Source organism: Candoia aspera, chromosome 17 (genome assembly GCF_035149785.1).
Source record: "Candoia aspera isolate rCanAsp1 chromosome 17, rCanAsp1.hap2, whole genome shotgun sequence".
Taxonomy (NCBI): domain Eukaryota; kingdom Metazoa; phylum Chordata; class Lepidosauria; order Squamata; family Boidae; genus Candoia; species Candoia aspera.
In genome coordinates this window covers 488,189-501,091 of record NC_086169.1, presented here as the reverse complement: position 1 = coordinate 501,091, position 12,903 = coordinate 488,189, and the positions used below count along the sequence as shown (strand labels likewise).

Here is a 12,903-nt window from a genome sequence, read left to right as displayed (position 1 = left end):
TAGTAATGTACGGGGACGGCAGAAGGGAATGAGCGGGTGGAGGTGGAGAAGCATGCTTCTGGCCTTCATTTATTCTTTCAGCGAGGCATCATTTTTATGCCCTAGACGCTTACTCACTCCAATGACTTCCTGTGTGAATTCCTGGGAAGGAAGTTACCACTGTTGTTTCTTTCTTTCAGGGAACCTGAAGGGGACGTGCCAGCCTAGAAGGCAGAGTGGTTCGTTTGGCAGGGAAATTACGTGGAATGAACCAGGCCTGGCAGGGGAAGGGAGGGCCCCTGCCCGTCCACTGCCTTGCAGAGAAGTTGTGCCCAGGTTGGTCCCATCACCCCTGAGGAGCCCTGAAAGGGAAGGGGGGGACTCTTGGGCCACTGATCTCCCAGCACGGGCAGTAGTTCTCCTGTCCTTTGTTGGCTGATCCATCCAGGGCAGACCTTGCAGGGACACCTGGCTGGCTGGCAAAGTCCAGGTCCTTTCCTCTTCCCCTTGGCCGGACGGTCAACTGCCCAGGCCTGGACCTTGGTGGGCATGAGAGACACAGCTGCAAAGAGAGGTGGCAACAGAAAGAGCACCCTTCCTCCTCAAGTCTGGGGCAACGCAGACATATTTCTCACACATTTATTAGGTCACAGAGCATGGGACATCTTGCACGGGTGTAAGGGGTCCTACCACTCCAACGCAAGCTGGGGTGGAGAGAAGCAATTCCGTTGCCCAAAATGCAGAACAGGGAAACTTTGGCAGACTTGAACCGGCCACCTTGGTGCCCATCCTCACCTGGTGTCCCTCAACTCCGGAGCATTCAGGCACAAACGCACAGCCAGGTGGGGCACCTGCTTTAGGAGGTGAGGCCAATGCCAAGGAGAGGGGCAGAGTTGGTGAGGCCTGGTATTACAGCCCTGCTGGAGGATGTGAGGAGAGAGGGGAAGGAGGGGAGCCACACGCACCCATTGGCACTGCCCGTTGCTGGAGAGCCCAGCAGTGCTGGGGCCGATTACCCACTTCGACTTTTACCTGGCTCAGCAAGTTGCTAGGACCCCTCACCTGCACCTGCTGACACCCTGACTCTCTCGGATTGGGAGGTTCAGTCCCTTGTCCTGGGCAGAGTGCCTAGTGGTTAGCTAAAAGGCGGGGGAGGGCTCCCAGGACAGCAGACAGCAGCCCCTGAGTGATGGGTCTCAGCTGCCCTCAGTGTGGCCTATTTATTGCCACCACACCCCTCCAGGAGGAGGGCTGAGCGCCACGCCTCAACCTGTAGCCTAGAGCAGGGATGTGCTCACTTTCCGGCCTTGGGAGCCACGGCTTGTTTCTTGGTCTTGATCTGGCCAGACCCCTTGATCCTGAGCCCAGCCTGCCCAAGGTCCCTTTCCAGTCAGTCAATCAATCACATGTTTATTAAAGGTCCCTTTTCAAAAGCTGCCTCTTCTCTACTAACTGTGAAAAGGCCTGGGGCCCACTTATCTCTGGCTGGGGCAGATTTATAGCCTGCTAATTTACATCCTGACAGCTGAGCTCAGCCATTCGGTGTGGGGGGGCAGATCTCAGGGAGGGGGCTGGCTGGGGGCTTCCCTGGGGTGCCTGCTTTGGCCCTGGGGTGCTGGGGTGAGTAGGACCCCCCTGTTGGGCCAAGGAGGCCTCTCTTTTGCTTGGAAAATGCCCACAGATTGTCCTCCTTTTTACAAAGCTGGTTTGGAGAAGAAAGGACCAGCAAGGCTTGGGAAGTGGAGGAACAGCAGCCAGAGGACCCTGGTCAAAACAGACAAGTTATTTCTGTGCAAAAGGGGAAGAGAGCCCCCCAGTTAATACCTCTGAGTGCTGTTCATTAGTTCTTGGAAGGCAGTGTGTGGAGCGAAAGCTAACCAAGAGGCTGCCCTGATGTTATTACAGCCTTGCAAACTGCTGAATGTTATAAACTTTAATGGTGGCCAACAGAGACATCCCCCTCCTTTGGGTGGACTTATGGGGGGGCTGCCTCTAAGTGCATCCCAAACTGCTGACATGAGGGCTTTCGGGGCGGGAAGAGCCCTGCCATGCTCGAACCAATAAGAGGGGTCTCAGGAGGGAGGGGACCTGCACTCGCACAGAGGAGACCGGCCACCCACGGAGTGGCCGATCTGTCACACCGGCGACATCCCATGCTTCAAAGCACCGTTGGCGGAGCCCCGAAGGGCCATATCGCTCGCCTCCCTGACCCGAGAAAAAGGGACTTCGCAAGCACAAAGCAAGCCTTGCTGCCCCCCCTGCCTCTGCGCCTGCAGACCCACCATGGCCTCTGGCAAGGAGCTGCAACTCTGGCCTGCCCGGTTTCGGACCCCCCTGGCAGCCCCCGCTCAGCAGCTAAGCCGGGAGGCGGCAAGGAAGCAGCTGCTTGGAAGGGGATCCCTGCGACAGAGGCAGGGGGATGCCACCCCGTGGGTTGGTGAGAGACACAGCAGCAGCAGCAGTTCAAAAGCATGGGATGAAGCGTCTGGCCGCTTGGCCAAGGAAGCCCTCGGCAAGGCTCTGGGGGCCAGTAAGGGAAGGGGCTCCCCTTTTAAAAGATCCACCTATTGTTTTTTGCTGATGCAAGGGGGCTTCTGTTACTCAAAACAGGTTGCTGGTTTAAAGCCAGCTCCCCGCTGCCCCTGGGCCGTCATGACCACTGGGCACCTCCTTGAGGCTCCTAGCAGGCTCTTTCACCCCCGCGGCAGGCTCCCACGGCTGCAGCCTCTCCTGCTTACCAGCCAAGCCTCTTCGGTCCCCCTGCTCAGTCCAGGGGTCCTCCCCCTGGGGTCCCAGGTGTGGGGCAGTCCCTCTTCCCAGCACTCTCCCTTTCCACCCAGGCTGCTGCCAACAGGAACGGCTGCCGCCCTCAAGCTGAATGTTCTCTCCACGAGACCCCACCCAACCCAAGGAGTGTCCCCAGTGTTCAGATGATGGGGTGGGGAGCTTCCACTTCCATTTCCAGGCAGGATCTGTCGAGGAGCCCAGGCCACGCAGGTCTGCTTTTTTCAAGGACCCACCCAAGGGATACCTTTGGTGAAGTTTTGCTTTTCTTTTGGGGTAAGCATTTTTTTATTGAATAAAACCCTATCACAGTCACCGCTGGCAGGCTCAGGAGTCAGGTCTGCTGCTTCTACTACTACAACTATCCAACAATGCCCCCCCGCCAACTGGCACCAAGTATTGGCAGTCCCAGCCATAAAAACAGACCCACGGCCTCCCTATTAGCTGCGCTGCCGTGATACAGAGTGCCAAACCCAGAAGGCACAGCGACTATCAAAGTCCCCAGTGCATCTCAGAAGACAAAGTCCTGCAACTGAAGACACAAGCACGGGACCAGGAGAGCCCCCCGGCTCCCTCTCTACACGCACAGGCCCTGATGCCACTCCCCAGGCTGCTGCGGAAGGGAGCAATCCCAAAGCCGCCTCCCCACGCCCTGGGGCGCCCCCAACCTTCAGATGACGGGGCCACTCGTGGCTTCGCTTTCCAGACGCCATTCAGCAAAAGAGGGAGGCCCCCAGCTGGAGGTCATAAACCCCCCCATTGAGGCAGTCGGCAAGCCCCCGGCCTTCAGCACCAAGGAGGAAAACGTGGCATTGGGGAGGATTGTGCCCAAGAGCCCTACTGGTTGAGGACAGACAGACAGACCCTCTGCGGTCCTGGTCCCTCCCTTCAAAGGTGACTATGATCTCCCCTGCTCTGAGGAGGCACAGAGGGAGACCTTCCTCCCTGCCTCAGTTGTAGGGGAAGGATCGGTCCCCCAAGAAGCCACAGGGCCTGCAAGGAACACACCAATGCAGGCCTCAGCTGGAAATAATGTAATGGACTCATCCTTCTGGCCCCCCCACCCCTCAGATCAGTTACTCCTTCTTTCCCTCTTCTGCCCCCTCCCTCCAGCCTCCAAACGGCTTCTGGAGCATCTGCAGCTCTCGCCCCATAAGTCCAGGCCAGCTTGTTCTTGGCCAAAGGCAGTCACGTGGTGCCAGGTGGTCCGTCCTGGGGTGGGGAAGTGGCCAAGTGCCTCTCCCACTCCACCTCAATCACTCTGTACAGCTCCATGGTTGCCCAGGCGTCTTCGACTGATGAGTGGCCATTGTGGCCCACCTGGAGGGGGGGAAGGAAAGGACACCTCAGGGCAAGACTCACCCGCAGCCCTGCCCCAGAGCTTGCCTCTTGGCCACAGGGGGGCCCATTCTTTCCCCCTTTCTTCCCACAGGATGAATCCTACTGCAGCCCCTCGGCTTCAGAGAATAATGATCTCATTTCATCCTGCAGCTCCCACCAAGAGAGCAGCCAGGCTCAACACCTGTGCAGGTATGCCTGGGCACCTGCATGGTTACCTGAATGTCTCGGTGCAGGAGCTGCTTAGTGAGTCGCTTCAGGGAGGCCGACTCATTCTCGGGGAAGCCGGCCTTCCGATTGAGCAGTGGGATTTTTGAAGTGTCCCTGGTCAAGGATTTGGGGTGGAAATATTTGAGGGCCTTGAAGTCATTGTGGATTGCATGGCCAATAACAATCTTCCCAGAGAGAAGCTTAAGAATCTGGAAGGCAAGCAGAGGAGGAAGCGTGGTCAGCACCCTGAAGCACCAAGAACGTACCTGTGGCCTCCTAATAGAATATCCTCCTAGCCAAGACGAGATGCCTTTATGCTCCCAAAGGATGCTGATACTCTGGATATTCAGGTGAGCTGGCACTCAAGAAGTCCGCATTGCCCTAAATCAGAAAACACCCCTATGTGGGAATGAGGAGAACCTAAAAGGAGGGTGAGAAGGCTGCACATTGCCCTCACCTCTTTCTGGGCTAGCTTGAAGGGGACAGCATTTTTCATGTGATGCTGCCTGATGCCACTCCACCGAGTCCGGTAGTTGGTGATGGGGCTCAGGGGGCGGATGTACTTGTCGTACATCACATCGCCATAGTAGCTGACCACGCTGCATCGGGCCAGGTCACTATTGCGCCCCCCAGGCCCGGTGCCCACCATCTCACAGTCAATGGCCACCATTTTGCTGGGCTTGACTGCCTCCGGGGCTTCAGGGAGCCCACTCTTGTATTCGTTCAAAAGGCTGACCCGAGGAATACTCCCCCGGCTGCCGTGGATGAGGGTCCCGTTGGGCCTCCCCGCACCGCTCCCTGTTTTCCTTGAGGCTGATGCAGCTCCGGAGGGGCTGGAGGTCTGGGATCCTGTATCCGTAGTGCCCGAACTGGAGCTCTCTTTGGGAAGCATTTGGAGCTGGCGGGGGGAGCCATCCTCTCGTACGGCTTTGCTGCCCCCTTGCCTGTCCACTTTCTGCCTCTTCTGGCCCCGGTCAGGTCCTGGGCAGCAGCTGAAAGAGACATCCCGCCTGGGCAGGGGAGGCTGCGCGGGCAGCTGCTTCTGCTTCAGGAAGCCCTTTCTCTCTAGGAACTGGCGGCGTTTGACAAAGCGCTGGTGCTTCTTGTTCCCTACAGAGCCCTTTTTGGCAGGCGGATGAAGGACAGTGTCCAGGTTGATGAAGATATCGGACATGGTGTCCATCGGAGGCAACTGATCGTCAATTGAGGGGAGAGAACCAGAAGCGGGCAGCTCTCTAAAGAGGTCCGGCGGTGCGTGGCAATAGGCATGTCGACATGTCTACCCTAGGAAGAGAAAGAGAAATGAATACCCCAGGTTTCTGGGAATCACCTGTTTTTCCCCAAACCTCTCTGAGTGCAGAAAAACCCCTTTCCCAGAAGGCTGGGAGTCCTGCTCTGTTTCCATTCGCTCTCAGACCCTTCAGAAGGGGACCCAAAGGGGTCGTGGGGGGGGACAAGGGAGCCACACAGCCCTGGCCTCGCAAGCCAAGGGTCTTTCGACCAGGGGAGCTTTCCTGGGGGGCACCACCCCCGTCCCGGCAATCCTAAGCCAGACTGAGCCTCCCGCCTCAAAGAGAGGCAAAGCATCCCCTCGTCCCCGCCCACTCCCGGCACCTGTCCCGCTCCCGTCCAGGCTGCAAGCGCGCGGGCGGGCGATGCCGAGGGGGCGGCGGCGTCACTCGCCGGCCAGGCTTCCTCCCCAGCCGAGCGCGGGGCTGCCGGCCTCCTCCCACGCCCAGGCCGGCGCCCCCGCCGTCTGGCAGGCCGGGTTTGTGACAGCGGCTGAGCTCACGGAGGCATCACAGCGGGCCCTGCCAGCCGCGTCACCGGGCGCTCCTGCCCAGGCGGCAGCGGAGATCTCTCTCCGCTGCCCGCGCTGCCGGGGGAGGCCGAAGCGCCCCCTGCCAGGGAGGCGGCCGAGCGGCTCCACCGGTGCTCCACACCCACCTCGCCTCCGCCGCAACGGCACCCCGCCGCCAACCCGGAACCGGAAGCGCTGCCCCGGCCGTGGAGATTCCGGCCTCAACCGGAAGTCGTTCCCGCCGGCGTTTCCCAACGTTGGAAAGCCGATGCCTTTTCAGGGGCGCCTCTTTGGGCCTTGAAAAACAGCTCGCGGGGCGGAGAGGTGAGCGTGCCAACCTCGCCGGCCGACCGGCGCCCATGGAGTCGCAGGGGCGCGGCGGGCAGAGCGCCCCCACCGCGCGCTCGGCACTTCCGTCCGAAACCGGAAGTGCGCCATCCGCGGCTGCGCGGCGACGGGGGCCGACCGGGGCCAAACTTCGCCGTCATGCGCGGCTTCCCGCTGGAGGAGCAGAAGCGCCTGGCCGCCGGCCTCGCCCGCGTCCTCTCGCTGTACCGGCCGATCACGGACGCCTTCGTCATCGTAAGCCGCCCCGCCCCGCCCCGGCCGGTCCGCCTCGCTTCCGCCTCCGCTGAGCCGCCTCTCCTCTTCCTCCTCCCGCCCCGCAGGAGTTCTTCACCGACGACCTTTGGGGCCGCCTCCCGCGCGGCTGGCAGGCGGCGCTGGGCGACCTCTCGCCCCCGCAGGTGGCCGCGCTGCTGCTGCAGAGGGGCCGCCGGCGCCGCCGCTCGGTGTGGCCGCTCTCGCTGCTGGCCTTCCGGGCCACCGCGCACGCCCTGGCCTTCCCCAGGGGCCCCGCCGCGCCCCGCGAGGCCCCGCTGCCGCCGCCCTTCCGCAGGCACCTGAAGCCCAAGAAGCAGCACGAGGTCCGGCGACTCGCGCAGGTGCGGGGGCCGGGGGCGCGATCCTTTGGCTGGGGGGGCGGGTACGAGGTGCGCGGAGATGGCTGCGCGGCCCTCCGCCCGAAGAAGCCTCAGGGTCGCCGGCGACCCCCTCCCGCGGGCCTGATTGTCCTCTTTCCGGCAGGTGGTGAAGAAGCTGAGCCAGCTCACCGGGTGCCACGAGGTGGTGGACGTGGGCTCCGGTCAGGTGAGCCTTTGAGGGCGCCAGCCTCTCTGGCTTTGGACCCCCCACCCCGCGTCTGGCCCTGGGGAGCGGCCTGCCGGGTTCCAGCAGCCCGAAGAGCCTTGGCCCACGCACCGAAGCCAGCCAGCGTCTCCTTGGCCATCCATCCGCCTCTCTTCTCTGGCAGGGCCACCTCTCTCGCTTCTTGGCGTTCTGGCTCCAGTTGTCTGTCACAGCTGTCGAGGGAGACCCCCGCCTCGTCGCTCAGGCCATCGAGTTTGACCGGGAGTTGGTTCGGGGGCTGAAGAAAGAGCAGGCCAGGCAGCAGGTGAGGGAAAACTATGTCCTGGAAATAGGACAGCCGGTGAGGGTCTTGCCGCTGGAGCAAAGCGGTCTCAGGCAGGGAGGAGGGAGTTCAGCTGAATGATTAGAGGGAGGGAGGTTATTCCTTGCTACTGTGAATTGTAGATGAATAAGTTTCATAATCCTAGGTTCTTGCTTTTTCTACGCTGAATGCGGTTAAAGCCTTCTGCCCAAACAAATGCCTGGAGAAAACAACTTGCTCTCTAAATATTCATTGTGGGGAGCCCCAACCTGATTTAAGAGCCCGCACACGGCAAATTCTGGGCTTGCTCTGGCTTTGGCATTTCTGGCTGCGTGACACTTGGTACCCCTCTGTTTGCTCCCTGCAGGCTCCAGACAGCCTCTCTGTCCAGGGGCCGAGCCACGTGGTGGGCTGGGTCAGTCCTGACTCTCCATGGCCAGAGTTTGTGGAATTGCTGCGCTCTGGGAAGGCTGGAGGGGGGGACCCCGCAGGAGACAGGAATGCATGGGGAGAAGCACCGGGCCGTCAACCCACCGTGCTGTGTGAGCTTAGAGAAACTGAAGCCAGAAAAGGAGGTGCAGACCATGGGGAAGATATCCCAGATTTCCTGGAATGGGACTCGCCAGCCAGCCTGCGACCACAGCACCCCCAGGAACCGCTTTTGCTCACTGGCCTGCATGCCTGTGGGGACCTCAGTGCGACCCTCCTCCGGCTCTTTGTTGCCTGCCCCCACGTTGTTGGCATCACTTCAGTGGCCTGCTGCTACATGAAGCTGAGCACTGGGGAGGTGGCCCAGCCCGGCTACCCCCTGAGCAACTGGGTGTCTGGGTTGCCAGGCCACCAGCTCTCGTACAAGGCCCGGGAAGGGGCCTGCCACGCCATCGAGGACTACATTCTGCGGCTCGAGCGCAACAGCTCTTCCCTGAAGACGCACTGCTTCCGGGCAAGGCTGGAGACGGTGATCCGGGCCATTGACCCAGCCAAGAAACGTGCTGGGGTGCAGGCCATCCCCAAGGCCCACGAGATGACCTTTGAGCAGTGAGTGAGCCCATCCGCGCCCTGGGAGCTGCAGGGGCCTTCCCCAGCTGGTGGGACTTGCGCTGCCCCTCTAGCTGTGCAATCCAAAGTGCCAGCTGCGGTTAACAGCCCCTCCCATAGATACCCATCGGCCCCCACGTCCTCTGTTCAGAACAGTGAGTTCAGCCTTGCCTTTCCTGGCAGATACGCTCGCCGGGGGCTGGAACGTGTCGGCATGAGCCTGGATGGGCCCCTAGAGCCACCGTCTCTGGCCCAACAGCAGAGGGTGGTGGTCTTCTTCAGCCTTGCTCTTCTGCTGGCCCCTTTGGTGGAGACCCTTATTCTCCTTGATCGGATGATCTACCTGCAAGAGCAAGGTAAGCTGACGGGGGTTCAGCATCCAACCTGAAAGCTCAGAGGAATCCTCTCCTGCTGTTTTGAAGTAGCACTGTGGCTGTTGTGTGTGGTTGGCATCTTCAGGACCATCTGCGGAGGAGGGGCTTATCCCAGCCCAGCCTAATCTAGCCTTCCTTTTTTACAGAGAAGGGAGTCAAAGCATTACCTGCTTTAAGCAGAAGGCAGAAGTGAAGTTGGCTGCTTTTGAGGCTATCTCTTTCTAAGGGGAGCCTCCAGGAACAAACGGGGGGGGGGGCTCAGCAGGAGAGGGACAGAATTATTCTGTGTGCTGAGATGATGCCTTGGCAAAAAGCTGAGATCTGTTTTGGGGTGCAGATGTTTGGCACCTGGGTCTCCTGGTCCCACACCTTAACGGCCTCAAAATGGGCAGCACTTTGGAGCACAGGGTTTAGCGCAGATGCTTGTGTGGCCCGGCAAGCCAGGGGGTGATGCCAGATGCATCTTTTCGGATTCCACCCCCTGCTTTTGAGGGCCTGGGGGACCCTGTGTCGTGGTTCCCTGCTCCTGACTGGCTTCAACAAGGCTGCCCCAAGCCCACTCCTTTTTTTTCCTCCCCACAGGTTTCCCGTGTGAGCTGGTCCCTCTCTTCAACCCAACTCTCTCTGCCAGGAATCTCGTACTGGTGGCTGCCAAGAAGGTGCTACCCTCCGACCTCTGGGGCCTGGCTGCAGAAGACTAAGGGGAGGAGGTTCTTGTCCTGGATGGGCCTTCTCAGTGCTTTATGCAGAAAAAGCAAAAGGCTCTCACAGCCAGAGTCAAGGACGGGACTCGACCTAAAAAAGTTGGTTGCACATCCTGTTACAGCCCAGCCGTGCGTGTGGGTCAGCCCTTTGGAGGAGGACAAAGGAACAGGCTGTAGATAAAGTCCTTTGTGGAGACTCTTGAAGGGACTGAAATATGTGCATGGCTCCCATTTGTTGTCTGTTTTTAATCACCATACACTTGTTTTTCTATAAGGGATATTTATTGTTGATTGCCTCTTAGCCTTTGATAAAAGATGGCCCTTTAACGCCCACGTGTGCACAGAGGTCCTCCGACTCCTGCTAATTGCACTGCTGCATCCCCTTCCCTGGAGAAGGGAGGACACTCCAAAGCAAGGCAGGCTCGCACCCCTGCCATGGGTGGGGGGTGGTTCTCTTATACGGCTGTTGGAAGCGAGGCTGGCCTTGGAGAAGCAGAAGCCTTAATACCAGTAGGACTTCCTGTGCCGACGTGTCTCTACAATTCCCATCAGCTCCATAATTTCCTCTTGGAACGTCTTCAAGGAGGGAGTGTACGTCTTCTCCAGGACATCCTTGGTCGAGGTGTCCTTGGGTCCATCTGAATTGGCAGGGGAGAAAAATTGGTTATGCTAGGCGACTACTTATTTTTAAGGTTCTAGTCCCCACCGTGTTTGAGAACAACTTGGCCATAGGGCAGAGTCCAGCAGAAGCTGCGGGCGCACCCTACAGTCCCAGCTGGACTTCTCAGATGAAGTCCCTGCCCTCCTTCCTTCCTTGTTCCGCAGAAGAGCTGCTTACCGACCCACAGCTCGGGAACAATGCCGTCCTCTCTCTGCTCGATAGGTTTCGGGATGATTCTGCCCGTCCGGATGGAGACCCGCACGCGCTCGCCCTGTTCCGTGTAGCGCCAGAGCACTTTGGTGGGCAGCCTGAGGCCATGCCAAGTGGGCAAAGGGGAGCATCCAGGAGAGGCCCAAGGCAGTGGCATTCAGCCGTCACATTAACGAGAAGGGTTCCCAAGTTGTACGGAAAGCAGAAAGAAGGTGAAAGGACTAGAGATTGCCATGGTATTTCTTCAGAATTACAACCAAAATTTCTCACAAACCGAAAACGCCAAGTTTTACAAATACCACACAAAAACAGAAAACCAGTATTTACTCCCCCACCAGGAGGGTTTGCAAAAAGGAAAAGAACAGAAATCTCGCCTTGATTTTTTTAAGAGAGTGGTTGGAAGGAGACCCATTTTGATTAGCTGGGCAAATTCCCCCCTGCCCCCCCAGCCCTGCCTGTGCTTAGAAGTCAACCCATTTTCAAGCATGGATGATCTCATTTTGTTCCGGGGGCACCCCTTCTGTAGAGGGAGCAACAACAGGGACGGAGAGGAAGTCGCCCCACGACTGGTGTGTCTGACAAAGGGGGGCCCCCTGGACATTTTGGGGCAGGCCAAATGGTTTAGGCCCAACAGTGCCCGGGTGATTTAGCCAAGCTGGTCCAGCAGCTGCCTTACCTATCAGTGGGGTCAACCAGGGCCACATCCTCCAAGGGCAGCGGCTTTTCTGTGGCAATCATGACCCGGCCTTCCTTGGTGCTATCTGCGTAGTGGTAACTCTGGGGGAGAGACGTGCAACTGAACCCAGGCAGCCCTCACCTCCCGGAAAGCTCGCAGGGGCACCCACGGGCCCTGGGAGGAAGCCCGCCCCAGCAGCAGGGTCCCGCTCTGGGCCCTCTTGCAGCAGCCGCACTTCCCTCCTGCCCCCTTACCAGGTTGAGGCGATCCAGCACCACCGAGTTGCGCTCCTTGTCGACCTTGGTGACCTGGCTTTGCTTGCCCGCCTCGTTCCCGGTCAGGATCTGCACCTGCGTGGGGAGAGGAGAGCGGGTCCACCGGGCTCCGAGGCGCAGCGGGCGGGCGGCGCCTGCCTCCAGGCGGGCGGCCGGCGCGGGGGAGACTCACCGTGTCCCCGCGGAAGACCTTCCAGTCCTCCTCCCGGACGGGCCCCGCGGGGGTCTTCCTCCTCTGCGCCCTCCGGTCGGCGGCGGACCCCGGCCGCGCCAGGCCGGATCGGGAGGCCCACGGGGGCGCGAACTTCTCCGCCATGGCCAGCAACAGCGAGAGCTTCATGGTGCCTGCAACGGACGGGGCAGAGAGAGGGCAGCAGGCGCCCAAGGGAGCCCACAGGCTCACCCCCACACCGCCAGCAGAGGACGGGGCGTCCGCCCTGGGCAGCCTCCACGTACTGCAACTTGCGCCCTCCGACCCTTCAGCCCCCGAGGGCGCCCGACCTTCCCAGCTTGGCACGGAGGAGCCCGCGCGGGACTCACCTGATCCGGGCCCCGCGCCGCGTCCTCCGCGCTTTGCAACTCCTTCCAGCCGGGCGGGGCGCGCGTGCCGGGCGCGGTGCACCCTGGGATTTGCAGTCCTCGCGGGCGGCCGGAGCTATGAAACGTGCAGAGGGGGCCAGCCCAGGACTCCGTCCTGCGTGCCGTGAACGACCCACCAGCGGGGCTCCTCCAAAGCAAGGGCGACCGCGCGCACGTTGGGGAGAGCGGGCAGGCGGCCAGCCAGCTTCATGCCCCCCCCACACCAGCTGCCTCCTCAGCTCTGCTCCTACCCTGCAAGGGTGTCGTTTGCTGTGCCCACAGCCATGCCTCGCCGTGAAGGGAACCCAGTGGGGCCGCCCCGCGTGGCTTTCCCCAGCAAGAAGCCTCCCCCCCCACCTTGGATCGGCCAGATTTGCGGGGAAGAGCAGCTTTTCTCTTCTGGACCAGGACGATGAGGACGGCGGTTTAAAAACCCCTGGAAGGCAGTGCTGCGGGTCTGCCTCCTGACTGCTCTGCTGGCGGAGAGGGCGCTGCTTGTAGGGCCCACGGAGCTGTGCCGTGCCCACTGATGGAGACCCTGGCAGGGCAACAGCAGCTGGGCTACACCAGTGCCCTGGGGGTGTCCTCAGCAGCTTCCTTTGCCTGCAACTCCGATTGACTGCAGGAGAGAAGGAACTTGGAGCAGGGGGGGTCTAGACCAGGGTTCCTCACCCTAACAACTTTAAGATGGGTGGACCTCAACCCCCAGCATTCCCCAGTCAGCATTAAAGTTGACAGGGTGTGTGTGATGTCAGCCATTCCCATGAACTCTCCTATTTTCTCCTGAATTGTTTTGATTTCTGCGTTGCTTTAATTCTGCTTTA

General features: G+C 60.2%; 3 protein-coding genes across 4 annotated transcripts; 1 reads left to right on the top strand and 2 right to left on the bottom strand.

The window, feature by feature from the left end:
* Positions 1-3,337: 3,337 nt before the first annotated feature.
* On the bottom strand, positions 3,338-6,386 carry ISG20L2 (interferon stimulated exonuclease gene 20 like 2). Of its 2 annotated transcripts, none has more exons than XM_063316987.1 (4): positions 6,259-6,386; positions 4,769-5,595; positions 4,320-4,520; positions 3,338-4,083 (listed from the first exon to the last, which is right to left on the bottom strand). In XM_063316987.1, exons 2-4 carry the CDS (start codon positions 5,492-5,494, stop codon positions 3,952-3,954), a joined length of 1,059 nt encoding a protein of 352 aa, XP_063173057.1. In that variant the 5' UTR covers positions 5,495-5,595; positions 6,259-6,386; the 3' UTR covers positions 3,338-3,951. The 2 variants fall into 2 exon arrangements, with proteins under 2 accessions (XP_063173057.1, XP_063173058.1); XM_063316988.1 differs by lacking the exon at positions 6,259-6,386 and adding an exon at positions 5,926-6,135.
* Positions 6,387-6,549: 163 nt separating this feature from the next.
* Positions 6,550-9,735, top strand: METTL25B (methyltransferase like 25B). Its single transcript, XM_063316981.1, has 7 exons — positions 6,550-6,694; positions 6,781-7,056; positions 7,199-7,261; positions 7,425-7,565; positions 7,930-8,600; positions 8,784-8,956; positions 9,557-9,735. The coding sequence occupies exons 1-7, from the start codon at positions 6,599-6,601 to the stop codon at positions 9,673-9,675; spliced, it is 1,539 nt and encodes a 512-aa protein (XP_063173051.1). The 5' UTR covers positions 6,550-6,598; the 3' UTR covers positions 9,676-9,735.
* A 203-nt stretch (positions 9,736-9,938) lies between these two features.
* Positions 9,939-11,890, bottom strand: MRPL24 (mitochondrial ribosomal protein L24). Its single transcript, XM_063316990.1, has 5 exons — positions 11,673-11,890; positions 11,480-11,575; positions 11,226-11,326; positions 10,517-10,647; positions 9,939-10,316 (listed from the first exon to the last, which is right to left on the bottom strand). Exons 1-5 carry the CDS (start codon positions 11,838-11,840, stop codon positions 10,180-10,182), a joined length of 633 nt encoding a protein of 210 aa, XP_063173060.1. The 5' UTR covers positions 11,841-11,890; the 3' UTR covers positions 9,939-10,179.
* Positions 11,891-12,903: the final 1,013 nt, after the last annotated feature.

Excerpts from the sequence above, each read along its gene's own strand:
- ISG20L2 (XM_063316987.1), bottom strand. The coding sequence starts at position 5,494 with ATGGACACCATGTCCGATATCTTCATCAACCTGGACACTGTCCTTCAT. Across the intron at positions 4,521-4,768 it reads TCAAGCTAGCCCAGAAAGAG|ATTCTTAAGCTTCTCTCTGG; the intron begins GTGAGGGCAATG and ends CTTGCCTTCCAG. Across the intron at positions 4,084-4,319 it reads TCCTGCACCGAGACATTCAG|GTGGGCCACAATGGCCACTC; the intron begins GTAACCATGCAG and ends CCCCCCCTCCAG.
- METTL25B (XM_063316981.1), top strand. The coding sequence starts at position 6,599 with ATGCGCGGCTTCCCGCTGGAGGAGCAGAAGCGCCTGGCCGCCGGCCTC. Across the intron at positions 6,695-6,780 it reads TCACGGACGCCTTCGTCATC|GAGTTCTTCACCGACGACCT; the intron begins GTAAGCCGCCCC and ends CCCGCCCCGCAG. Across the intron at positions 8,601-8,783 it reads CACGAGATGACCTTTGAGCA|ATACGCTCGCCGGGGGCTGG; the intron begins GTGAGTGAGCCC and ends CTTTCCTGGCAG.
- MRPL24 (XM_063316990.1), bottom strand. The coding sequence starts at position 11,840 with ATGAAGCTCTCGCTGTTGCTGGCCATGGCGGAGAAGTTCGCGCCCCCG. Across the intron at positions 10,648-11,225 it reads CTGGTTGACCCCACTGATAG|GCTGCCCACCAAAGTGCTCT; the intron begins GTAAGGCAGCTG and ends GCATGGCCTCAG. Across the intron at positions 10,317-10,516 it reads TGTTCCCGAGCTGTGGGTCG|ATGGACCCAAGGACACCTCG; the intron begins GTAAGCAGCTCT and ends CTGCCAATTCAG.